General features: G+C 43.1%; 1 protein-coding gene across 1 annotated transcript in view; it reads left to right on the top strand.

Annotated features, from left to right (window-relative positions):
* Positions 1 to 27,718, top strand: part of GLB1 (galactosidase beta 1) — an 81,932-nt gene that overhangs the window by 5,559 nt on the left and 48,655 nt on the right. The window contains exons 2-6 of the mRNA XM_072793495.1: positions 16,385 to 16,554; positions 18,032 to 18,182; positions 18,742 to 18,802; positions 20,779 to 20,873; positions 27,375 to 27,555. Coding sequence (XP_072649596.1) covers positions 16,385 to 16,554; positions 18,032 to 18,182; positions 18,742 to 18,802; positions 20,779 to 20,873; positions 27,375 to 27,555 — 658 coding nt within the window. The remainder of the gene's footprint in view (positions 1 to 16,384; positions 16,555 to 18,031; positions 18,183 to 18,741; positions 18,803 to 20,778; positions 20,874 to 27,374; positions 27,556 to 27,718) is intronic.

Here is a 27,718-nt window from a genome sequence, read left to right as displayed (position 1 = left end):
GGGTAGCGTGCTGCCTGTGGCCAGGGTCCAGTGATGGGTCAAAGCAGCAACTGCTGAGGGCTTGCCTTCCTTGGCCTGGGCATGCTGGGGTCTTGTGCATGCTCTTGGGCCTGGCCAGAGGAAGTCTTCATTTTCCTCCCTGACTTCCTGATGTATGACAGAGTCCTAGGGGACCCTGGAGACCACCTTTCTTGTTTGCAAGGCAGTCGAGGTATGGACAGCAAGACTTCCAGGCAAATTTAAAATGTGTCTTTGAGTTGAGATGTCAGTGGCTTCTCTACTTTCTATCCCCTTGTGTTTAATCGTCTTTGCAGCCAGGAGTAAGTTTGGAGAACAACTTATTCAGAGCTGAGGAAGGGTCCCTGGCCTTTCTTTTCATATATTTTGCAGATAGTGGGATTCCAGGAGAGGTGAAGCACTTCTCCCCACCCAGCTCCCATGTCCCCACTGCCTTCTCCATGGCGCCCTCCTAGGCTGGCCACCCCTTACAGCCTCAGGATGACTGCCCTTCCAACCCCTCTCCCTTCCTTGTAACCTGACCCCATTTTTGGGGGGATCATTCCAGTTAACTTTCCAGTTCTCTTTTGTCTGGATTTCACCAGACTACGTCAATTGATGCCATTTGTCTTCCACCCTTAGACGCAGCTGGTGGTGGTTGACTTGCCTCCTATGCCACTTATCTCACTGCTCTCTGAATTTCAGATCTTTTACATCAGCGTTCTGAGCTTTGTGAAATTCACTTCCATCCTTATTTTTTATATTTCATCTTTGTCTCTTCTTTCTCAAGTGCCATCTCAAGTGCAATCTTGCGTACCTTTCATCCCTCTTCCGAAGTCTTTGCTTGACTGATGTCTTTCTACTCCCAGAAATGAGACAGGCCCATCTTGTGCGTGCGTCTCAGGAATGCTCAGCAGCACCTTCTCATCCATTGTATCCTGTGATGTAATGGAACTGTTCCCCACAGAAATTCCTCCATTATTGTGCAGATGTGGTCCTGGTGGGCCACCCTCCATGGCACTCTTTGCACCTCTTTCCCTGTTCCTCATTCACTTAACCTTGTTTTGTTTGCTTATGGCTGGACGAGTTGGTGAGGAACATTTACTTGAAGCTTGAAGCTTGAAGCTTGAAAATTCTTTCAATTTCCTTTTAGTTTCTTCTCTTTTTTTTTTAATTTGGTTACTGCAAGTTGAAATATAGTGCTTTTTAAAAATTAGCAATAGGATGTGAAATATACTATTGTTATAAAATCTCAATATGTTAATGCTATGTCATCCTTTTCTCCCCTTATTTTGTTTTAAACTTTTTATTGTGTAAATATGAACATGCTCACAAAGCAGAGAGAATAGCATACTGAATCCCCAGGTACTCATCACGCCGCTTCAATAATTATGACTATTTTGCTGTACTTTCTCATGTACCACTGCCTAGTACTCTTTCTTTTTTGGCTAGAATATGTTAAAGCAAATCTTAGAAAACATAACTTCAGAGGCACCCGAGTGGCTCAGTCAGTTGAGCATCTAGTTCTTGATTTTAGCTCAGGTTGTGTTCTCAGGGTCGTGAGATCAAGCCCCACATTGGGCTCTATGCACAGCAGGGAGTCTGAGTGAGATTCTTTCTCCTTCTCCCCCTGCCTTTCCCTGTGGTGTGCACATGCTCGCTCGCTCTCTCTCTCTCTCAAATAAATAGGTAGATAAATAAAATCTTTTAGAAAAAAAGGAAAACATAACTTCTCTCTCTCAAATAAAAAAAAATACGTTTTTAAAAAGTACATCCATAATGTCACTGTACCTAATAAAGGTAATAGTAATTCTTTAACATCATTTAATACCCAATTAGGAGATCTGGGGCTGGAAGCCATGTCTTCTACCTCTCAATATAATAATTCTGTAGTTTTTCCACTGCCTCAGGGTTAAGTAGTTGTGTCTGAGTGCAGGATTAAATGAAATTAACTGTGTAGAGAATTCATGTTTCGTTTTTTCCTGATTATGTCAATTGTCTTTTTTTATTGTGATAAACATGTAGTGTAAAATTGATCATCTTAATGATTTTTAGATGAGCAGTTCAATAGTGTTAAGTATATTTAAATCATCATGAACCAGATCTCCAGGGTTTATTCATCTTGCAAATCAGAAACCCCAGCCATTAAACAATAGCTCCTTTTCCCCACTCAGCTGGCAACCACCATTCTTTCCGTTTTTATGAGTCTGACTGTTCCAGGTGCCTTGTATAAGTGGAATCAAGCATTATTTGTCTTTTTGTGACTGGCATATTTTGCTTACTGTAACATCCTCAGTGTTCATCCACATTTTAATATGTGACAAGACTTCCTTTTTAAGGCTGCATGTGGATATCCAGTGTTCCTAGCATTATTTCTTGAGGAGTCTGTCCATTCCCTGTTGAATTGCCTGAGAGTCCTTGTTGAAGACCATTTGAGTACATATGTGAGGGTTTATCTCTGGCCTCTCTACTCTTTTGGTCTCTTTGTCTGTTTTTTTATTTTAAAGATTTTTATTTATTTATTTATTTATTTATTTGAGAGAGAGAGAGAGTACAAGTGAGGAGAAGGGCAGAAGGAGAAGCAGACTCCTGCTGAGCAGGGAGCCTGACATCAAATTTGATCCCAGGACCCTGGGATTATGACCTGAGCCAAAGGCAGATGCTTAACTAACTGAGCCACCCAGGCACTCGTATTTGTCTGTTTTTATGCCAGTACCACACTCTTTTACTGTATATTACTGTAGCTTTGTAATATTTTTTGGAATCAGGAAGTACGAGTCTTCCAACTTTGTTCTTTTTCAAAATTGTTTTGGCTACTTGGGATTCCTTGAAATTCCATAAGAATTTTAAGATGAGGGATCCCTGGGTGGCGCAGCGGTTTGGCGCCTGCCTTTGGCCCAGGGCGCGATCCTGGAGACCCGGGATCGAATCCCACGTCGGGCTCCCGGTGCATGGAGCCTGCTTCTCCTTCTGCCTGTGTCTCTGCCTCTCTCTCTCTCTCTCTCTCTCTCTCTGTGTGTGACTGTCATAAATAAATTAAAAAAAAAAAAGAATTTTAAGATGAATTTTTCTATTTCTGCAAAAAAACATGGTGGAATCTTAATAGAGATTGCATTGAATCTGTAGATCTCATTGGGTAGAATAGATATCTTTTTTTTTTAAGATTTTTATTTATTTATTCATGATAGACATAGAGAGAGGCAGAGACACAGGCAGAGGGAGAAGCAGGCTCCACGCAGGGAGCCGGACGTGGGACTCAATCCCAGGACTCTAGGATCACACCCTGGGCCAAAGGCAGGCGCCAAACTGCTGAGCCACCCAGGGATCCCCAAGAGCAGGCATTCTTGCCTTGTTTCTGATCATAGAGAAAAAATCTTGTGGTCTTTCATCACGGAGTATAATATTAGCTGTGGATTTTCATATATGGCCTTTATCATGTTGAGGTGATTTCCTTCTATTCCTAGTTTGTTGAGTGTTTTGGTCGTTGAAATGGTGTTGAATCTTGTTAATACAACATCTTGTTTCTGCTTCAATTAAGATGATCATGTGGTTTTCGCCCTTTATTCTGTTGACATGGTGTATTGCAGTGATTGATTTTCATATGTGGAACCATCCTTGCATTACAGAAATAAATCTCACTTGGTCATGGTGTACAATCCCTTTAATGTGTCATTGAATTCAGTTTGGTGGTACTTTGTTGAGGATATTTGCATCAATATTCATCAGAAATATTGGTCTGTAGTTTTCTTGTTACATCTTGTCTTGCTCAGGTGTTAAGGCAATGTTAGCCTCATAGAATGAGCAAGTGTTTCTCCTCTTTGATTTTTTGGAAGAGTTTCAAGAAAATTGGTGTTAATTCTTCTTTAAGTGTTTGATAGAGGGATCCCTGGGTGGCGCAGCGGTTTAGCGCCTGCCTTTGGCCCAGGGCGCAATCCTGGAGACCCGGGATTGAATCCCACATCGGGCTCCCAGTGCATGGAGCCTGCTTCTCCCTCTGCCTGTGTCTCTGCCTCTCTCTCTCTCTCTGTGTGTGTGATTATCATAAATAAATAAAAATTTTTTTAAAATGTTTGATAGAATTCTCTAGCAAAGCCATCTGGTCCTGGGTTTTTCTTTGTGATTTTCAGTTACTGATTGAATTTTCTTTCTAGTTACTGATCTCAGATTTTCCATTTCTTCATGATTCAGTCCTGGTAGGTTGTATGTTTCTAGGAATTTTTTCATAGGTTCTAGATTACCCAATTTGTTGGTATACAGTTGTTCATACTAATATTTTATAATCTTGTTTATTTCTGTGGCATCAGCTGTAATAGCTCCTCTTTTATTTCTGATTTTAGTTATTTGAGTCTTCTCTCTTTCTTAGTTAATCTAGCTAAAGATTTGTCCATTTTGTTGATCTTAAAAAAAAAAAACTCTCAGTCTCACTGATTTTTTTTTTAAGATTTTTTATTTATTCGTGAGAGACACGCAGAGAGGGCCAGAGACACAGGCAGAGGGAGAAGCAGGCTCCCTGCAGGAGCCTGATGTGGGACTCAATCCCAGGACCCCAGGATCATGACCTGAGCCAAAGGCAGACGCTCAACCACTGAGCCTTCCAGGTGCCCAGTTTCACTGATTTTTTTTTCTTGTTTTTTTTTTTTTTGGGGGGGGGGTTGTTTGTTTGTTCTGTCTTTCACTCATCTCTGCTCTGATTTTTACTATTTCTTTCTTTCTGCTAGCTTTGGGTTTAGTTTGTTCTTTGGTTTCTTGAGGAATTATGTCTCTTTACAGTTCTTTTGTTTGAATCAGGATCTAATAACAAGGCCATATACTATATGTGATATACTTCTTAAATCTCTGTAAGTCTATATAGCATTCTCCCCTTTTATGTCATTTATTTGTTCAAGTTATCTGGATATTACATCTTAGTATTTCCTACATTTTGGAATTGTGGTGCTGTTTACTGTATCGTACTATCCCTCATATGGTCTGTGAACTAATAAATCTAGAGATCTAGGAAAGTTACAACTAGAGGCTGGATGGATTTAGGTTCAATGTTTTTTCTTTTTTGGGCAAGAAGACTTCATTGCTTTAAATGATCTAAGACTGACCCACAGGTCCAGTGTTGTCAGCTTGGTCCTTCCCTAGAAACTTCCTCATCATCTTTTCACCTAATGTTTCAGTAGTCATTGATGATTATTGCCTAAAGTCACTATTCCATTAGGGATTCCAAAAATCATGATTTTTTTTTTTTTTTTTTTTTTTTTTTTTTTTACAGTTTGGTACATTTAATACAGAATATGGTGGGCCAGAGTACTAAAAAGGCTTTCTAGGAATAGTTGGTTACTTAGCTTTTATGTATTCAAGAGACAATGGAAACTTCTTTTACCTCTGTTCTGAATTCGGAAGGAGTTTTGGAATACTCAGAAATATAATCCTGCCATCAGCCCCCAAAATGGTGATTTTTAATGTGATCGTTTCTTCTGCATTTACAAACTGTTTGTTCTACAAAAAAAACTCTATCCTCATCAATTGGTTACTCTGAAAAGGGCTATATCAAAGGCAAGACAGATTCTAGACTCTTCCCCTTTATTCATCAGTTGTCAGAATAAAGAGTTGATGTCCCAGCAAACTCCAAGGATGACCAGTAATCTCTTACTTGGGGTGGAAGGGAGTATCATGAACTTGGCTCTTTTCATAGATCTGCTGTGTTTCAGTCCATTGAAGTGATAAACCTTTTAATGCTCAAAATCTCCCACCTTTGGCCAGTTGGAACCAAATTGCTTCTGTGTCATTTTGTTGTGACCATAGTAGTTTTTGATAGTTTTTGGCTTATTTTGTACATATTGTGCCCCAGACGGGCTAAGTAGTTTCTTGAAGGAGCTCTGGTTTCCCTTTAGTGGGAAATATTTAGAGACCATAATTTAAGTGCTAGAGGAGCCAAGTGCTACCAGCTAGTGTCATTTCTAAGTTGTTTTAGTGGCTATTGCTAGGAAATAATTTTTTTAGAAAGAAAAAAATTATAAGTTATACTAGTATTTCCGATTTAAATGGCAAATCATGAACTTTAAAAAAAAAAACAGACTATTTTTTTAGAGAAGTTTTAGTTTCACAGCAAAATTGAATAGAGGGTACAGAGATTTCCCACAGAACCCTGATTAAAGGTTTTTACTTAACTTTCTCTGGTTTTGTGTTTGTTTGTTTTACACTGAAAATTTTGGTTCCTAACAACCAGTTATTACTTATTTACTTTATCCTACTTATATATATTATGGATTCAAAATAGCAGTAACATATTATATCAGGATTAACTCTACTGGATGCAGTTTTGTTTGTTCATTTGTTTTACCTGAATGTGGTTTAAGATGTATTTTTATCCTCAGGCTAAACACTGTCAAAATACTATTTCAAATTCACTTGAAATGATTCTTTTCTGTGTGGCAACTTAGGGCTGATTTTAATTTTTAAGAATTATTTTATAATTTTAAAACTTATCTCATGTTTTTTTTTAAGACTATGTACTTACCCTTTCTCTGAGGAAGCAGAATTGTAACTGTAACTGCCTGCGAGTCTTGGAAGATTGGGAGCTGGTCCCAAGCTGTGTTCATGTTTCCTCCATTTGGCCACTTTCCTTCTTCTTCCCTTGTAATTTATGTTCTTCATCCACCATCTTTTGGAATGCTGGAGAGAAGTCTTTTTAGAACAAGACAGGCATAAATAAATAATAAAACTGATAAGAATAGAATGCCTAAGCCATAGCAGGTCATCCACAAATTCCTCCAGATCCATATTGATTGTCAGCAATCACTGTGGATGTTTTGCCTCTTCCGGCTGTCTATGCCTCGTGTTTCCATGACACTGGATGTTTGAAGGCTCTTAGCTCTAGCACAATTGAAGTTTGTCGTACAGTCATCTGAAATAGTCCTCTGTCTTTATGTTCTGTGAGCTGAGGGATCTGGGAAGTCCATATGTATAAACACCCTTCCATCCCTATCTTCTCCGCTCTCCTTAATCCCTTGTCCCTCAACCCTGGAGCACCAGCAGCCTAGAAGGGTTGGGTCTCTGCCACTCTGGAGCTGAGCAGCTCATGTCAGGAATTCTCCAGGCTCTTGGGTCTCTGGGGTGAGTGAAAGGGCAAAAGGGTGCTGGAGATACAGATCCACTGAATAGGTGCTTTATCAGAGTCATACCGAAGAGCTTGAAGATGTATATTGTCTTTACATGGTCAACAGGACCCATAACTCATAATGTCACTGAGCTGCTTTTCTTTGTTGTAGTTGAGGAATGTGCATAAAGTAATGCAAATAAAATTATCTTTAGTCCTGAATATTAGGAAAGCTGGGGAATGTTCACCTTACCTGGTGACAGAAATATTGGTATCATGTTTAGTTGGTTTTTTGGGGGGTTTTTTTGTTTTGTTTTTTACTTTAAAGATATGCTTATATACCACTGGAACCATCTAAATAGAATGCGTAACTTTAAAAATGTTATATTGGATAGTATTAGGTCTCTGATGTGTAATTGGTTCAAGGATATTTTGTTTGTACTGCTGTCTTTTTTCTCCAGTATCATATGCATATGTACACAGGGGTCCTGGGAAGGCATATGCTTGGCCTTGCTTGCAATTGCTTTTTCTTTTATAAATTTTCTGTGACCTCATGCATTGTAAACACTGATGCTACCGCAATCCTGCACATGTGAAATAAAACTGTGGCTCTTCAGTATTCTGTTTCTGTGCCAATTAATTCAGAAGAGGTAGAATCTGCTCACAGATTTGTTTTTTGTATTTGTGGGAATAAGCTCTGAGGGCAGCTTCTCTCTTCTCCCCCCTACGTTTCTCCATTGCCTTACTTCTTACTTCTGTCAGCCAGGAGGCTGACTCTTTTAGGCTGCATCCTCTCAGATTCCTAAATGTTAAGGGGGGGATCCATTTGGATGTATGAAGCAGATTTTCCATTTACCTTAGCCATGACAGCCATACTTGGAAGCTCTCTCTTAGCTGGTGCTGCTTCTGCAGCTGTCCCTACCACTCTGTGCTGCTTTTCCAAGCTTCCATTTCAGAGACTTATCACTGCTCCCTATGTCCAAATCCCATGATGTTGTTTATGTATTAGATCCCGTGACAGCCCATGGGATGTGCTGATGATCACGGTCTCTCATGGGAGAGGATGGGGCAGTTAAGGGGGCCCTGGGACAAGAAGGGAATGTGTACTGCTATCCTGCCCATTTACAAACAAACTGCTTTTGGTCCTTTTTACTGATGGTTTTGTAAAGAATAGAACATTAGCCACAGACCAAATGCCAGAGGCCACACTGACTGCACCGGAAATACTACACCCACACAGCAGGTACCACTTGGGCTTCTGCTTGGTTCAGTTAGTAGTCCACCATCGTCCACCATGATCTGTCTGCTATTTGCAGGGACTTACATGTGCTAAATGAATGAGGATAAGATGAGAATGTTGTGTGAGTCTTTGTAGAGGGGATACTAGGATCTGCCATTTCAGGAGGAATTGTGGTCTTGCTTCAGATTTATCTTGGGTTGAGGTGGGGAGTGGGCACTTCGATGGTTTTCACTTCGCTCTCTTCCCTCCATAATGCCTCTGACTTATGGTGTGGGTGTGGGTTCTGGGAGCTGATAGGTAAAATCATCCCAATTTGCACTCAGGGCCAGGGAAATCACCATAGGATAGGCCCTCTGACTTGTTGGACCTATGTAGAAGGACTGGGCCATGGCTCCCTTTCTTCCCAGTCTCCTAAAGAGTGGTAAATGCCATCACATTTTGAAATACCCTGGTATATCAGCTTAGGGATATCCAACCATCCCCAGAAGGTCTAAGCATTTTCCGAGGATGCAGGTACCCAAGTCCTGTTGGGGGAGCATTAGGGGAATATTCATTGTATGTACTGGAGTGGCATCACAGGGTTCTTCCTCAAGGGATCCTTCCAGCTCTCCCTTCAGTCACTTGGCCGTCTGTTGGAAGCTGCCCCAGAGCTGGGAACTGGAAGAAGGAATCACAATTTTCCATTGCAGCGGCTGGCATCAGCCTTTTGCTTATGAGTTCTTGATTTTTTTTCCTTGTTAGGACACATCAGGCAGCTCCCTTGCTGGTTACCCAATCATCCCACCCACTGGAAATGCTGTGGTTTATGAGCCTTTTCCTGAGATCACCACTGGTCAACACACCCCGGTTGCCCTCTGGCCTAGCTGGTCGTTGTGGGAATTATATGGTCCCTCCCAGAGTCTTGTCATCCTCAGTGCCACAGCAGCATTTTCTGTCATCCCTTGCCTATGGAGGACAGCCTCACTGGGCTTCTCAAGGATGCCACAGCCCTCCTCAGCAGTTCATTCCTTCCTGAAGGGAGTGTTCTCTGGCCTGTGCTGGGGAATATCATCAGATGGTGGGTTGTTTGGTCACCATTTTTGTGTTCCCATCTCTTTGAAACATCTCACACGTTCCACAGGATGCGAAGCCCATCCTGGCATCTCCACCTCGTTTCCTGTAGGCCAATATCATGTCTGGTTCCAACAGCTTAGGAACTAGGTTAAGGTACCTTTATCAAGATGGTAACTCACAGGTCACGGGAGATTGTCAGTACACTTCCCTCCATCCAGCCTTACCTTCTGCCCCTCAGGGTCCTCTCCCAGTGTGCCCAGTACTGAGCCTTACATCAGGCAGCTCCCTGATGCCTGCAGCTGGGAGACATAGCTGCTGACATAATCTCTTTAGATATGGCCATAAAGCCTCTGGCATCACAGAATGCCTGGAGTGGATGGCTGACTTGAGCACATCAGGCAATCTTTCTTCCAAGCTTCCAAAGCTGTTAATGAAAATCAGCCAACCTCTGGGCACCTGGGTGGCTCAGTGGTTGAGCATCTGCCTTTGGCTCAAGTCATGATCTTTGAGTCCTGGGATCAAGTCCTGCATTGGGCTCCTCGCAGGGAGCCTGCTTCTCCCTCTGCCTGTGTCTCTGCCTCTCTCTCTGTGTTTCTCATGAATTAATAAATAAAATATTTTTAAAGATCAGCCAGCCTCACAATCCTTATAATTACCAGTACCTACTACCACCCCACCCCATTCCAGGGGTAGAGCTAATGCAGATGCCAACTCATCCCCTTCTGCCTGTACCTCCTCCCAGTCCAGCACAGGAGGGACCTTAGAATTCATATTTGCATAATGCAGAGTGTCACCACCCACTTAACACCAATTATAGGGTTCTTGTTGTTGTTTGATAGACATGAGAAATTCATGTATAGGCTCACATCCTGAGGATCTGCTGATACCCATTGTCTTTATTTGGGTTCTTTTAGAAGCAAAACATGAAACAAGGGCTTGAGTGCAAGGGATCTGAGAAGTGATCTAAGAATGCAGGCACAAGGGACAGGTGGAAAGAAGCAGAAGTCTGTAGAAGGATGTATCATGGTTCTTGCTCTGGCAGCAGGGCCAAAATTCTGCCAGGATCTCCTGGAAGGTCCGCAGAACATCTCCTGCATTGTCTGCTGGAAAGATGCAATTATCCACCCTCATGGGCATGGGCACCCCAGCACTCCTGGATCCCTGGGTCAGCAGGCTCCTGTAGAGGGACAGAAAGGCGCAAAGTCCCAAGGTGTGGGTCTGAGCTAAGATGCTGTCAGCACAGAGTATACTGAGCTCACACACGACTGTCCACAAGGGCTGCAGCTCACAGAGGTATGCCTTAAAAACACTTCTCAGCCTTCTCTTTTTCCTCGTTATGTATTGAAGATCTTTCTGCAAGGACAAGAGCAGCTCATTGGTCTCAGAAGCTGCATAATACTTCATCATGTGTGTATACATACATTCATGTACACTGCCCTTACTATAGAGACCATAATTTATTTCATCAGTCCACTTTTTAAAAAAGATTTATTTATTTATTTTTAGAGAGGGAGTGCTCACACAAGCAGGGGAAGGAACAGAGGGAGAGGGAGAGAATCTTAAGCAGACTCCCCACTGAGCCTGATGCAGGGCTCAGTCTCATGACCCTGAGATCATGACCTGAGCCAAAATCAAGAGTCTGTTGCTCAACCAACTGCACCACCCAGATGCTCCTCATCAGTCACCTTTTAATTTTATTTATTTATATTTATTTTTCCAGTTTTACTGATAAATGACTCTCATCATTGTATGAATTTAAGGTGTATGGCATGATGTTTTGATTTGCATATATTGTGAAATGGTCACCACAGTATGTTCAGCTAAAGTCAATCTTCTCATATAGATACAATGGAAAGGAAAGAAAGGAAAGAAGAAGAAAGGAAAAAAATTTTCTCTTTGCAATAAGAACTTATAGAATTTACCTTCTTTTTTTTCATTTTTTAAAAATTTTATTTATATATGAGGGGTGCCTGGGTGGCTCAGTCAGTTAAGGGGCTGCTTTCAGCTCAGTTCATGATCTCAGGATCCTGAGATTGAGCCCTGCATCGGGCTCCCTGCTCAGCAGAGAGTCTGCTTCTCCTTCTCCCCCTGCTCGTGCACATGTGCGCTCTCTCTCTCTCTCTCTCTCTCTCTCTCTCTTAAATAAGTAAATAGAGACACCTGGGTGGCTCAGTGGTTGAGCATCTGCCTTCGGCTCAGGGCCTGATCCCAGTCTGGGAATTGAGTCCCGCGCGTCAGGGTCCCTGCAGGGAGCCCGCTTCTCCCTCTCCCTGTGTCTCTGCCTCTTTCTGTGTGTCTCATGAATAAATAAATAAAATATTTTAGAAAATTTAAATAAATATGAAAGGGGGGAAGGAGCAGTGCTGAGCGCCGAGCCTTACTCAGGGCTCAATCCCTGGACCTGAGATCAGACCTAAGCCAAAACCAAGTGTTGGATGCTCAGCCAACTGAGCCACCCAGGCACCCCTAGGATTTACCCTTCTTATCAACTTTCCAGTATATCACGTAGCAATGCTAACTATAGTCACCATGGTGTACATTTCATCTTTAGTGCTTATTTATCTTTTAACTGGAAGTTTGTACCTTTGAACACCTTTCCCCAATCCCCCCCGCCACTTTTTTGTGTCCACATTTTATTAGGAAAAATTTTCACACATAGAGTTGAAAGAATTTTATGCTCACCATCCATATTCTACCATTAGCATATTACTATCTATCCCTCTATCCATCCATCCATCCATCCATCCATCAATTCATCTTGTTTTTTGGATGTATTCCAAAGTAAGTTGCAAGCATTAGTGTACTTTCCCCTCCAAGTATTTCAGCATGTCCTATATCATTAATTAGAGGTGAATATTTGTTTACAGCCCTTTTTCCCCTTTTAAGATAAATATTACATAAATGAAATTTATACATCTCAAGGGTACCATTTGATGAGAATTGAGAAATGTACATATTTGTATAATCGAAACTCTTATTCACCTAGATTACCATTACCCTAGGAAGTTCCCTTATGTTCCTTACCAAGCAATCTCTGCCTCCCCCTCCCAAAGGCAACAACTACTCTGATTTTTTTTTCCCACCATAGATTAGATTTGCCTGTTCTAGAACTTCATATAAATGGGCTCATACAGTATGGACCTTTTGTGTAGGGCTTCTTTCACTCAGTATGATTTTTCTGAGATTTCTCCATATTATTGGCAGCACGAGTAGTTCTGTTTCATTGCTGAGAAGTATTCCATTATATGAACATGCCAAAGTTTGCATATCCTTTCTCTTGTTGACATTTGCTTGCTTCCAGTTTTAGGCAATTATGAACAAAGCTGCTGTAGACATTTGTTACAACTCTTTTCATGAACATATTTTTCTTATAACCAAAAAAAAAAAAAGGCTTTATTTTGAAGTGCAATTTGGTTTAACCAGTGTTACAATTAAAACAAACACACAAGCAAACAAAGAGAGAATACCCAGCTTCCACAATGATCACCTTTGCTTTATGTGCCCTCTGTTCTTTTGTCTGCTCTTTTTCTTTTTCATCTGTAGTAACCTCAGAGATTGTGTCATTCCACCCATAAATAGCCATGTATGTGGGGCACCTGGGTGGTTCAGTGGTTGAGTGTCTACCTTTGGCTCAGGTCGTGATCCTGGGATCGAGTCCCCGATGGGGCTCCCTACAAGGAGCCTGCTTCTCCCTCTGCCTGTATCTCTGCCTCTCTGTGTCTTTCATGAATAAATAAAATCTTTTTAAAAAATTGCCATGTATGTATCTTTAACTGATGAGAACTTTTTTCTTCTTTTGTGTAATCCCCATGCCATTGTTTTACCCAACAGAATGAACAGTAATTCTTTTAATTCCACATAATACCTGTTCTGTTTTCAGATTTTCCCTGTCTCAACATTGGGGTTTTTTGCAGTTCATTAGAATCAGCATCCAAACCAGGTTCCCATGTTGCATTAGGTCATATACCATTTAAGTTCTCTTTTGTTTTATGACAATACTCTTTATTTTGTTTGATTTTAATGCCATCAATCTCTTGAAACAACTCTATCATTGGACTTCTAGAATGTCCCACGTTTTGAATTTGGCATATTTTGCTTCATTGTGCTGTCAGTAGTTAAGGTTCAGTTGAGGTTCCTGTTCGGTAATGGGGACTGCTTCTAGGTGGGGCTGTACTTCCTTTTGAATCACAACATGAAGAACATAATGTCTGCCTGTTCCGTTTTTAAGAGGCTGACAGTGAGCAGAGGAATCACGTATGTGTAACTCACAGGTGTTAATATCCACATAGTCTTTATTTTCTCCTAGGTGATACTTCTTTTAAGCCTCTTTCTTTTTTTTAAATGCCCCCAATTTTTCCAGCGAGGCCAGTGGGAGCTTGTTGAGGTTAGCACCTGTGTCCTACATCTAACTACCCCCTGGTCCTGTAGGTTCCACCTCCTTGTCCACTGCCCACCTCACTGCCGCCACCATGGTCCATGCCTCACCTTCCTTTTTGCCACTTCAGGAAAAGGCGAGAGTGCCAAACATTTAAAAACACATGTTTTCACGTGGTCTTCTGAGTTGCTCTCCATGGCCCATGGCTCTTGGCCCAGGCCCATGAATGTAGACATCGGGACTCATTTGGCCTGGTCCCTGCCCATCTTCACTTCAGCTCCCTGCCATGCACTGTCTGTACTGAGGTTCCAGGGTTCCTTCTCTGCTTCCCACACACTGTCTCCTCTGCCTGTGTCCTTCCTCTTGCCTAACTCCTCCTCATCCTAGGGCTTAGCTGGAACCAGTAGTTCCCAACCCTGGCTGTACATTACATCATCCTCTGGGCAGTTTTAAGAAATGCTGATGCCTCCACCCAAGATCAATTAAAATCTGTATGTCTGGGGGTGAGGCCTGACTTTGCTATTTTTAGAAGTTTGCACAAGTGATTCTGATGTGTGGCCAAAGTTGAGAGCCAGAGTTCCTCCCTCTGGGAAATTTGTCCTCACGCCCTACTCCCGGGTTACATGCCACCTATTACACACTGCAGCATTCCACTCTAACTCTGACCCCAGCTTTATGGAGGTATAATTGATAGCTAATACTACGTAAAGGTGTGCAACATGATGATCTTATCCTCACTTTACCATCTGGGCCTCACGATGTTGACACCTGGTCTGTTCCAAGCTATATGGAAGCTTCATGTAGGCTGTGGCCACATCTGTGTGGCTCCCTCTAATATTATTCAGCACATAGTAGGTGGTTGGTAATATTTGACGGTAGGGAGATATTTGGGCTGGATTCTGGGGTTGTTTGAATGTAGGTATGGTGCTCTGCTGAGTGGAATGAAGGCCAGAGTCCATTGTCTGCGAAGATCATTTCTCAGCAACATCATCAGCTTCTCTGTGCCCCCTCCTCTAGACAAGTGGGCTATCTGATATTAGTAACTTTTATATGTTTTGTGAGCTTCTTCAGGAGTTTCTTGCCTTTGAATTGCAGTTAAAGCCTTGTTTACTAGAACAACAAAGTGATATTAGATTGACACTCTGGCCTTTTTTTGGAAATGATTCTTGCTTGCTTGTTTGCTTTCTGATTAGCTTTATTGAGATGAGCTCACATGCAGTAAAGCTTTCCATTTTCCCCTGAGCAATCTACTCTATGTTGTCGAACTTTCCATCACAGTGCTTTAATTCCCTAATTGGATTTCAGGGCAAGTGTGATCTAGGACTCATGATCTTACAGTTGCTTCCAGATATGGCTTCAAGGGAAGCCTCCAAAGCTGTGATGGACTGTGGTGCTGCTATGAAAAAAGCTTTTTTTAAAAAAGCGTAAAGCTGCACAAGGAATCTTACCAACAATGGAGGACAGCAATTAATCGGTTTTTTTTGAGGCTGTGGTCCTGTTGGCACTAGAGGGCAGTGTTCCATTCTACCTAACCATCGGCTTCCCTTTCAAAACCTAGCATTTTAGCTTCTGAACTGATCCCTAGTGTTTCTCGAAATTTGATTTGTCTAGATTTTTTGATTTTGCTAGAAATATACCTTTCATTGCAGCCCAGGGAGACATACATCAAATGCAATTTTATATATGTATATAAAAGTTTCACTAATCAATACTTGTCTTTACTGTGTACAATAAAAGACCCTGATATTTTCTATTCTCTTTCATTTAAGAAAGTGCTGATCTGGGCATTTCGGTGGCTCAGCAGTTGAGCGTCTGCCTCCAGCTCGTGATCCTGGGGTCCTGGGATCAGGTCCTGCATTGAGCTCCCCGCATGGAGCCCGCTTCTCCCTCTGCCTGTGTATCTGCCTCTCTCTCTGTGTGTCTCATGAGTAAATAAATAAAATCTTCAAAAATAAATAAGCAAAAATAAATAGTAAAAAAGTGCTGATCAAAAAACTTTTTAAGTGCCAGTCATCACCTAAATGAGGTTCGTGATTCACAAATTGGGATGCAGCCTTAAAGTTCTGCCTTAAAGTTCATTTAGTCTGACATCCTGCATTTTATGGAAGCAGAGACACAGGGTTAGAGAAGGTATGTGCCTAGTCACTGCGGGATTTAGAGCGCCAGCCAGGACTTCAGACTTCTCATCGGTTGCTTTCAGCCCAGTGACATTACTATTGAGGTACATCCCATGCTCCAGCAAGTCACAGCCAGGGAGGGAGGGTGTGTATGTATATATTCTATTCCCAACACACTGGGCTTTGCTGTACCAAGGAAGGAGTCACCTCAAGGAGGGTTTTCTCTTTGGGAATAGAAGTTCTGTGTCTCAGCTGCCCATGGTCAGATTAGTGCTGGCCTCTGGAATGCAAACCCTTTGGAATCCTGCTGCACATGGTCCTCCCCAATGATTTCTGTTGTCTGAGTGCATTAGCCAGTGACCAAGCCATGGTTTGTTTTATAGCCCTGAAGCCAGGCATTAACTCCATCTGCATATTCCACAAATGAAATAGGCAGGGAACCACTTGCCCTAGTCAGGAAGTCTGCTTCTGAAATGCAGAAGATGGAGTTCTCATGTGGTCCCATCCTTGCTCTGCAGAATGCTTCCCAGAGGACATTCACAATTGACTACAGCCACAACCGCTTCCTGAAGGACGGCCAGCCCTTCCGCTACATTTCGGGAAGCATTCACTATTCCCGCGTGCCCCGCTTCTACTGGAAGGACCGGCTGCTGAAGATGAAGATGGCTGGGCTGAATGCCATCCAGACGTAAGTAAGAGGGCGCTGGGCTCTCACCTGGGCCTAGACACCCATACCTGGAGAGAGAGAGCAGCTGGATCCCTCAGTGCAGCTCGCTGTCTCATTCCTCAGGGCGGGACACAGCGTAACCTGGTGCTCTGGGAGGGGCTTGGCATGAGTTCCGCTGGCCCATCTTCCGATCATGAACTTTGTCACTGGAAATCATAAAATGAATATCAGCTTAAAAAGGCAAAGCAGAGGGACACCGGGTGGCGCAGTGGTAGAGCACCTGCCTTCAGCTCAGGTCGTGAGCCTAGGGTCCCGGGATTGAGTCCTGCATTAGGCTCCCCACGAGGAGCCTGCTTCTCCCTCTGCCTGTGTCTCTGCCTCTCTCTCTCTCTCTCATGAATGAATGAATGAATGAATGAATAAATAAATAAATAATCCAAATAAATAAATAAATACATTTTTAAAAGGCAAAGGGGAATACTGGTGATTGAGCATTTACTGTGTACAGGGCATTTTACACGAAGGATGCTGTTTCTTCATTCCTGTTTACAGCTGGTGAAGCTGAAATTTCCCCGAGTGCCTGTGTTTGGCCAGAGGTCTTTCTAGAATTTGAAAGTTTGTAGGCAGCCATGGCATCTCCCAGCTCTTGGGGGCATGTGCCCCGTTTGGTAGATTCCCGAAACCCAGTTTCTCTTTGTGGTTCTGTGGGGTAACTCTAGCCTGGAGTTTCAGAATGACCTCAATAACTATCTTGCCTCATCTCTCCTGCTGTTGTGAGGTGACTAATTGGGGCGGGGGGAAAGTTGGGGTGGCTGGCTGCTCTGTTTTTTGCACTACTGATGAGGATTGCTGATAGCCTCTTCAAGATAAGGGATGAGAAGGCAGAGGAAGATTCCAAGGGCACCCAGGACCCACCTGTGTTTGAACAGAGGCTGCCTGTCCCAGAGAGCCCCAAAGCTGTGGGGTCACCCAAGAGACCTTTGTGATGGCACACTGGGTGGCTTCCTATTTCAATTTTTGGCCTCTGCTAAAGGCAGCCAGGAGAACTGTTAAAAGTGTTTTGTTGCTTTACCTCCTGACAAAATCTTTTGCAGGAAGACACAGGGGTTAGGAGTTTTTAAAATTATTCTTAAAAAAACATTTTCCAAAAAATAAGTATCCCTCTTATTGCCTTAGCATAGATATTTTCATTTTCCTGGACCTTCCACAGGCACACATAACCTTTACGTAGTAGTAATTCATGTTTGTGTGATTCTGTGGGTTTTTTAAGTCATTAAATAGGAATAGGCATTCTTGGTGGGTCGTAAACTTGAAAGTGTCCCCCACCAAGTTTGGTTCACTTTCATAACCACTGAGAAAACTCGAGACAAGGCCTGCTTCCCAGAGGCCTGCCAGAGGGAGCCGTGTGAGGGTTGACACTTCTGCCAGTTCAGAAATTCACACAGGACATCTGGATTTTTTACTTATTTCTAAGAAGGGACTGTGTGTGTCTTGGCAGGTACGTGCCCTGGAACTTTCACGAACCCCAGCCGGGACAGTACCAGTTTTCTGGGGAGCAGGATGTGGAATATTTTATTAAGCTGGCCCATGAGCTGGGACTGCTGGTCATCCTGAGGCCGGGACCCTATATCTGTGCAGAGTGGGACATGGTGAGTATGGCTGGGCCAGGCTCTACCTGGCTGGTGCCCCTGACAGGGGTGGGCTGATGGGCAGGGATCTGGGGGACAGTAAGCTAGAGCAGTTTAAATAAGTCTCTAATTCCAGATAACACTGAGCCTGTGACTGTAGCCTGCACAGGTGACCTTTACCCTAGGACGTGCCTCAGCAGAGAGGAACCGGTGAGGGTCAGAAGGCCTGTGTCCTTCTCTCTGTGCTCACTCACATAGCTCACTTTCCCCGTTGTAAAAAGCAGTTCATGGTATGGGCTGTCTGCCTCATGGGGTAGTTGTGAAGTTAATTGGAATGATCTTTGTAAAGGCTCTGATTCTTCAAACATTGCATTCATGTGAAGTCATCTGACTTTCAGTGTGTTATAATTTCTTATCTCCTTGAAAGTTATAAACCAGAAAGCCCAGTTCGAATACCCCTCCTCCATGAAGCTTTCCTCCTTTTTCCTCACTGCTGAGAGTAAGTCCTTTCCCCCACCCCCACCCTGAGACCTTATAATGACTCCTGTCTTCTTCTTTTCGCCCACCACCCCCATTGTAGGGAGGATTACCTGCTTGGCTATTATTAAAAGAATCTATTATTCTCCGTTCTTCTGATCCAGGTAAGTTGTTACAGATGTCTTGAGAGAATTTATAATGTCTTTTGACATTTTATTCAGAAGCATCAGGTATTTTGAATGCTGGGGTGCTTCTGTACAAACACCTCTGAAAGCTTACTGGAACTGTGAGTATTAATCACTGTCCACTGCAAACACTCAATATGTAGGAAATAAGGCTCCCTTGAACTATTTGACCAGATCTTGCTGATAAACCAGTACCTTTGAACTGGCATTGGGCCCTGTTTGTGGTTTACCAACTGACTTTAATGCTTTCTCTTCCTACTTTCTCAATAAATTACATGGCTGGTGATAGCATCTAGCTAATCAAAATGGCAATTCATTTGTCTGCTTTTACAGAGTTATCTGTAAATTATGTCTTTTTCTTGTCCTTTTAAACAACTGGAAGTTATTTTGGCTATAAACCCTGATTGATCAGAGATCTCATTTAGCTGCATTTCTGTCTTCAGAAGACTTCAGTTTCTCTTGGTGATGCTAGTGTTGGACATGGTCATAGGAGCAGCTAACATTGATTAAATTTATTGTGCAAATGGCTAGTGTACTATGCTCTACATATACTTCCTTCTTAGGATATGACCCTCCTGTTTTCCACTCTTAATACATTATTAAGTTTCCACATGTGTTATCTCATTTCATTCTTATGGCAACTTTACAAAATATGTACTTCAATGTAGATATATAATTTGTCAATGTAAATATATAATATATTAGAACTTAATTTTAAAAAGAAAAAAATAAAAAGGAAAAATACCTAGTAGTGCAATTGCTAGGTCGTAGGGTAGTTCTATTTTTAACTTTTTGAGGAACCTCATGCTGTTCTTGAGTGGTGGCATCAGCTTGCATTCCCATCAACAGTGTAGGAGGGTTCCCCTTTCTCCACATCCTCACCATCATCTGTTGTTTCCTGAGTGGTTAATTTTAGCCACTCTGACTGGTATGAAGTGGTATCTCATTGTGGTTTAGGCATATATTTTCCTGATGCCGAGTGATGTTGAACATCTTTTCATGTGTCCATTAGCCATTTGCATGTCTTCTTTAGAGAAACAGTGATCCAAAGGGGCACATGCACCCCAGTGTTTATAGCAGCTATGTTTGCAATACCAAACTATGGAAAGAGCCCCGATGTCCATCAACAGATGAATGGATAAAGAAGAGGTGGTATACACACACACACACACACACACACACACACACACACTGATCCTTTTCATCAAAAAGGATGAAATCTTGCCATTTGCAATGATGTGGATGGAACCAGAGGGTGTTAGGCTAAGCGAAATAAGTCAGTCAGAGAAAGACAAATACCCCATGATTTAACTCATATGTGGAATTTAAGAAACAAAACACATGAACATAGGGGGAGGAAAGGAAAAATAAGATGAAAACAGAGAGGGAGACAAACCACAAAACTTAATTCTAGGAAACAAACTGGATTGCTGAAGTGGAAGTGCATGATGGGATGGGGTAACTAGTGATGGGCATTAAGGAGGGCATGTGATATAATGAGCACCAGGTATTATATGCAACTGATGACTCACTGAATTCTACCTCTGAAACTAATAATACACTATATGTTAGCTAAATTGAATTTAAATATAAATTAATTAATTAATAAAATAAAATAAAAAGGAAAAACAACCCATCCTTCTATGACAGAAAGACACACCATTCAGGCACTCTTTTCTTCATTCAACAAACATGGGCTGGATGCCTTCTGCGCTCCAGGCTTGGTGTATAGTAGCGGGAACAGATAGCGTGCATACTGCTTTGTCCGCTGAGAGCTCATTGAGGAGATGGCTCTTTGCAGGACAATTCTATCAGATTGTAGTGCATGCAGCTACCGCATTTCAGGTAGTTGCTGAATCCAGCATATCCTGGTCTCAGCTGCCAGCTCCAGGGCAGCCTTGTGTCTGTTTGTACAGAAGGATGTGGAATGGAGTTAAACCTGTCTTGTTTTGCAGATTACCTTGCAGCTGTGGACAAATGGTTGGGAGTCCTCCTGCCCAAGATGAAGCCTCTCCTCTATCAGAACGGAGGGCCGATTATAACCATGCAGGTAACCTCAGACATGAGCAGGTGGTAGGGGAAGGCTTTCATCCATCCTCAGTATATCCAAGAGTGATGCAGATATGAGCTTTATAAGTCTGTTTCTTTACGAGGCAATGCCACAGCTGGTGATTTTATTTAAGTTGCATTTTGGGGAGGCATTATCATTTGAATGCCTGCTGTATACCAGAATGTGCTGACTGCCCTATTGGTGCTATTCAATTATTCCAACCACCGTCTCTTTTAAAAGAAGAACTTCAAAGAGGTTGAGTGACTTGGCCAAGGACACCCAGCTGCAGATGGCAGAATCAGGATGGCACTGTAGGTCCACTGATCCTGTGGCCTGTGTCTTCTTTCTCTAGTACCATGTTGTCTCTGGCTGCAGGGATGCAGAACAGATTGAAATGCTTTGGTGTCTGCACTGGTTAGGCTGTAAGTTCATGCTAGGAAGGAAAGAGGATGTGGTGAATTGGGGCCACGATGGTTCCTCTCCTGCTTCCTGCCCCCACTCTCCTTCTTCCATCTGTTCTTTGCTCTGCAAAGACTGGTATATTGTGGGGTATATCATGTGCCAAGTATTTTCCACATGAAAAATTGGGACACTTGACATGCAACAATTTGTGGTGTTTGCCGAATTACATAGGTAAAACATTAAATGATGCTCACTAGTCATTTGCCAAGGAATACATGTAAAACTGGCTGCATCCTGAAACAACAAAGGGTGGCAGTGTGGCAGTCCCTACAGAAGCGTGGGCAAGATTTCCTTCTTATGAACACTGTTATGGACAGTCATAAGCATGGTCACTGTGGAAAGGGAGCATGGGCACTTTCTTGCTCTGCAGTTGTAGGTTGAATGAAGCAAGGAGAAGGCAGTCCTGGCCAGAGTGACCATTCCGACACTGCACGGGGAAGAGAGGCCAGGTTGCTGCTCCTGAGGGATGTCCAGGTAGCGCTGAATGCTCCTCCACCTGTCTTGAATCTGTACTGGCTAAGCTCAGAGGAGCCCATTTTTCTGTACGAAGATTTCAAGGCTGCCACTTGACTGTGTCTTTGCATGACTGGGTCTTCTTCCTTTCTCTTAACCTCAGCTTTTCTTTAGTCTTTCTCATTTTTTAGTCTCTGCTTCTTTCCAACTCCCTTTTAATTTTGGTCACAACTTTTCTTACCTTTTGGTTTTTGAAATGCCACAAAAGGTATAATCAGATATGAACTCCACAGAGGAGTACAAAGTTGGCTGCAATGGGGGCGTTTCTTGTATGCATCCTTGACAGCCTAGGCTGACCTAAACTTGACTGTGGGTCCTCCCAGGGGACTCAGCCTCCTCCTCCCTCTCCTCCTCCACCTCTCAGACCTCCAGCTGCTTGCCCATTTGCCCCTTGATTCCTAAATAAACAAGTAAGTATGGGAAGTACAAAAAAATATAAGAAAACAGAAAAACCATAATTGTCACTTAAATGTCAGGAGCCAGAAGCAAAGCTCTTTATATTTTGGAGAGATTTCTTTGAATTCTTTTCCATGACTTTAAAAAATTTCTTTTTTTTTTAAGATTTATTTTTATTTGTTTATGATAGATAGATATATATATAGAGAGAGGCAGACACAGGCAGAGAAAGAGAGAGAGAGGCAGACACAGGCAGAGGGAGAAGCAGGCTCCATGCCAGGAGTCCGACACGGGACCTGATCCTGGGACTCCAGGATCGTGCCCTGGGCCAAAGGCAGGCGCGAAACTGCTGAGCCACCCGGGAATCCCCTTAAAAATTTATTTTTATAGAGTCAGTTTAAACTGCGTGACTAGTTTCTTGTCTGATTTTTCTTTTTTTTTAAAGATTTTATTTATTTATTCACAATAGACAGAGGCAGAGACATAGGCAGAGAGAAGCAGCCTCCCTGCATGGAGCCCAATACAGGATTTGATCCCAGAACCCCGGGATCACACCCTGACCCAAAGGTGCTCAACCACTGAGCCACCCAGGCATCCCTTATCTGATTTCTCTTACTTTAGTCTTATGTCATAAGCATTTTTTCATATCATTAAAAATTCTTTGTACTGTACACCAAATTCATGGTGGCCTCTTGGCATTTAAGTTGCAGTCCACTTAGGCACTCTGTCTGGAAGCCTTCCCAGTTGGCGTACTTGGCATCCATGTGACTCTCAGAACCTCTGTTGGTGCCTCCGTTTGTGAGGTACTTAGGGCAGTCTGTTTGCTTTCACCTCTGACCACAGATGTCTCCCTTCTCTTCTGCTCCCCATATGTGTGTCTGGCAGCCACAAGGTCACGCCACACATGGGTATGCCTCACACGCTTACCAAGCAGTTCTGGGATGGAATAGAATCCGATAGGTTAGAGAGTTGGTGTTGGTAGACAATATTTTGGTATGCAGAGCTTTCTGTCTCTGTCATCACTTCATTTAAGTGATGGCTTTACTCTGTTCACAGTGTTGGTGCTCTGTCTGGGTGCCTGGAGAGTTTGAAGAGACTCTGCCCATGTGTCCACAGGCAGGGTACCAATGAGATTGCTATCTTAGAGGTGCAGAGAGCCCAGCCTGGACCGTGATTCAGCCATATATGCAAGTCTTCTCTTCTGGAAGGATTAGCTAAACCAGCACCACCTAAGCTGTTTTGCCTATGTGGATATTTATCTCCATTTTTACCAAGACCACACCTAAAATAAGGAAAGCCACAAATGCCTATTAATATCCAAGGTGACAATAATTAGAAGAGGGGACCTTTCACCCACAACTTTGCTTCATCCAATTTATAGGGTATTTGTCATGAGGTAACAGCCCTGCTTCTACCTGATGTTGTGTGAGATCACCAACTTTAAAAGTCCACAGTGCCTTGTTGCTTCATTAAGGAGCTTACAGGATGGCATGGTGACTCTATAACAAGGACCCATGACGGCCTGTTTTTTTGTTTTTTGTTTTAAATATTTTATTTGTTTGTTCATGAGAGACACACAGAGAGAGGCAGAGACGTAGAGGGAGAAGCAGGCTCCCTGTGGGGATGCCAGGATCACACCGTGAGCTGAAGGTAGATGCTCAACCACTGAGCCACCCAGGTGCCCCAACGGCCTGTTTTTGTAAATAAAGGGATGTTGGCACCTAGCCATGTCCAGCCGTTCATGTGTGATCTGTGGCTGCTTTTGCACATCAGTAGCAGAGTTCAGCAGTGCAGAGAGACATGTGGCCACAAAGCTTAAAATATTTACTCTGTGGTCCTTTACTGAAAAGGTTGACTGACCCCCCTTACTCTAGAAAAATCAAGCATTCCTCTGAATCTCACTATGCCTTTGTCTGTGAGTCCTCCAAGCTCTCATCTGTGTGTTGTTCCTCTCACCTTCCCTGTCTATGCACCACCTCTGTTTCTCTCTAACTGACTTGAACATAGAATGTGAGTGTGCTCTGAGTTGCTAGCTTTTGGGGCACTTACTGGGTGCCAGGGATTCACAGGTTGACTCAGTTAATCCTCATAACAGCCCAATGAGGGCAGCTCATGGGCCTCCCACAGATGGAGCTGTTTCATAGGTGGAGCCCCATGGTTGAGAAATGCAGAGCTGGCACTTGCATGTGGACAGTTGGGCTTCCGAAGCCTGTGCCCGTGACCACAGCTCTGAGCTGCCGTGCAAATGTGGACCTTTTTTTCTAAAAACCTAGCCCAATTGTGTTTATGCATTTATTGCAAGCCTGTATATTTTAAGGTACAATCATGATAATGGGTAGTAATAATAATCCTGATAATGGGTAGTTAACTCAAAAAAAATCAGTGACCCTAAATGAGCTTTGGGTTGGGATGTGGTGGTAGGCAGAAAGGAACACAAGGATCAGAGGCTCCAGGCCCACCTACTTGCTAGAACTGGCCCTGGAACTAGCTCTGAACTTCTGGATGGCCAAATGACAAAGGAACACATGGCCATTTAAGTAGATCTTATGAAAAGAAGGGAAAAAAAGAAAATGAGGAGGAAAGTATCTTGCCGGTATTTGCAAAGCTTTTCTTAGCATTGCTTCCAATCATTCCCACAGCGACCCCTGTGGGACCAATCAAAGTGTCAGGAGCAGTTGCTCCAGGGAAGTTTTGTGCTCTGTGTGAGTGTAAGAAAGTCTGCTCCTTTTTCAAGGTGGTTTCATGCCCAGTGAAGCTCTTGGTGCTGGGCATACTCGCTACCGTCTGTTTTGCTTCTTGAACCTGTAACATGAAAGTATTATCAAAGGGATCCCCTCTCTCCGGGAAAACCATCATTCATTAAACTATTTGGGCAGCAGTACTATGCAGAGAATGATGGTGGCAGTTAGCTCATCTCCATCTTTCACTGCCCCATGCCTGTTCCCCGACTGTCCACAGGCCACACAAAGCTACTGGCCATTTAGGAGAAACAGGCCACCTGTTGCAGGAGTCCTCTCTGCCTGTCCTCTTCCCTGAATCATTTCCTTTCCTTCTAGAGCTACCTTGAGCAGCCCCTCCAGGGAAGCTTCCTCACTCATCTCCCCCAGTCACCATCAGGCCAGGTGCCTCTTTTGGTGGGGGTGGGGATCGTGGGGGCGGGTGGCTCATGATTTCTTGTGCTTATGTTTAATGACTTTGGATCCCCAGGATCAGAAAAATTTATTTTGCATTATGTGCAGGTTGAAGTTTTATGGCCGGGCTTTTTTTTTTTTTTTTTCATTTTTGTAAGATTGTGAAGTATAACACAAAGGTGTAGTATAATGATGCATTAGGATAACAACACCCACGTGACCACCATCCAAGTGAGATAGGAAATAGCATGTGACCAGAACCCAGGAAGTTTCCCAGGTGTCCTTCATGACTTCTTCCCACTGTCCTGACCTTTGTGGCCGTTAGTTTCTTGATTTTGTTTATATTTTTACTACCTGTAAATGTACCCAGACTTTATAGTTTGGTTGTGACTATTGTGAATTTTCTATGGGGGGAAACATTGGCTGTATTTCTCAATGCAGTGCTTCCTTCTCTCAATGTTATACCTCTGAGATTCCTTGATGTATTAGGTAGAGTTGAAGGTCCCTTGTTTTGTTGCATTAGAGGAATGTTCCTTAACCTCTATTTCATTGTTACCCCTAAAGAGCCTCTTTAGACATTTTCTTCTGTCTTCCCACGAAATTTTGATACCTCCCACCTACTGTATGTCTCTGCTTTACAGATAAAAAAGAGTAAGCTATTCTTTTCTCCTGTAAGAATCCATTTTGTGGCACCTGGGTGTCTCAGCGGTTGAGCGTCTGCCTTTGGCTCGGGTTGTGATCCCGGGGTCCTGGGACTGAGTCCCGCATTGGGCTCCCTGCATGGAGCCTGCTTCTCCCTCTGCCTGTGTCTGCCTCTCTTTGTGTCTCAAATGAAGAAATAAATAAAATCTTTAAAAAATAGAGAGAATCAATTTTCACTTCCTTGGGCCTGCTGTCCTCCCCCATCAAGAATGCATGCCTCAGAGCAGTCTCCCACCCTCAGGACTTTTGCCATAATTCTTTGTTGTGGAGGCTGACAAATAGGATGTTTAGAAGCATCCCTTGGCCCCTCTACCCACTAGGGTGCCAGCAGCACACCCTCCCCACCCTCCCCGCCCGGGGTTGTGACAACCAAAAATATCCGCAGACATTGTCATATGTTCCCTGGGGGGAAAAATAACCCCTGGTTGAAAACCACTGATGCTATTGAACACAGACTGAACACTGGTGATCAAGTACAAAAGGAGAAACGCCCTGTTTGACAGTAGATCAGTAAATGATGGTAAATCTTTATCCAGCATTTGCCCTCGTTGTTCCCGTGGACATTTTGCATAATGTGTCAAGGTGCAAAACTAATGCTATACCTGGTGCAAGTAATATGATACCAGTTTTGAGAACAGAGAACAATGACTTTAGAATGTATGTATGTGTGTAAATCTGGAAGACTAAGCCAGAGGGCACCTGGGTGGGTCAGTGGGTTAAGTGTCTGCCTTTGGCTCAGGTCATGATCTCAGGGTCCTGGGATTGGGCCCTGGGATCTGGCTCCTTCCCCGGGCAGGGGAGGGGGAGTCTGCTTCTCCTTCTCATGCTCTCTCTCATTCTCTCTCTCTCTCTCTCTCTCAAATAAATAAGTAAAATCTTAAAAAAAAAAAAAAAAGACTAAGCCAGAATGCTTACAGCACTTATTTCTGGGTAATAGAATTAACACACGATTTTCCTATTTTCTTTGCATTTCCCCCCATTTTCTAATATCTTACCATGGGAAGTTCTTATTTACATGACATTTAAAGTATCTATGATTCAGTACAGATTGCAACCCAAAGGTGACATGGTGGGTTTTGATTTTCCTACTTTGGTGGAGCGGGAAGTAGTAGAAAGTAAATTTTTATGCTGAGTTGCTCTTTGAAAAATGAGCCTTGAGGATCAAGTGTAGGAAATATTTTTGGCAATCTTTGGGCCTTGTCCCACAGATGCTCAGGTATTGTCTGCAAACAAAAGCTTGCATGAGAATGAGTATATTGGGCCCTCCTGATCTCCCTGTCTCTTTTTTAATTTGCAGGTTGAAAATGAATATGGCAGCTACTTTACCTGCGATTATGACTACCTGCGTTTCCTGCAGAAGCTCTTCCACCACCACCTGGGCAATGATGTACTTCTGTTCACCACTGATGGGGCAAATGAAAAGTTTCTGCAGTGCGGGGCTCTGCAGGGCCTCTATGCCACAGTGGACTTTGGACCAGGTTGGTGTTTGTGATCACAGAAAACCCCACTCAGGCCATGCAGACATGGGCAGGTAACTCCGTCAATCGCTCTGGGCAGCTGGGTTTTAAGGGGGTAAATTGAACAAGATTTCTCAAACTTTACCAAGTAACAAAGTGGAATCATGAATAAAGTGCTCTTCCA

Source organism: Canis lupus, chromosome 22 (genome assembly GCF_048164855.1).
Source record: "Canis lupus baileyi chromosome 22, mCanLup2.hap1, whole genome shotgun sequence".
Taxonomy (NCBI): Eukaryota; Metazoa; Chordata; class Mammalia; order Carnivora; family Canidae; genus Canis; species Canis lupus.
The sequence above is the reverse complement of the archived record's forward strand: the minus strand, read 5'-3'. Positions and strand labels throughout refer to the sequence as shown.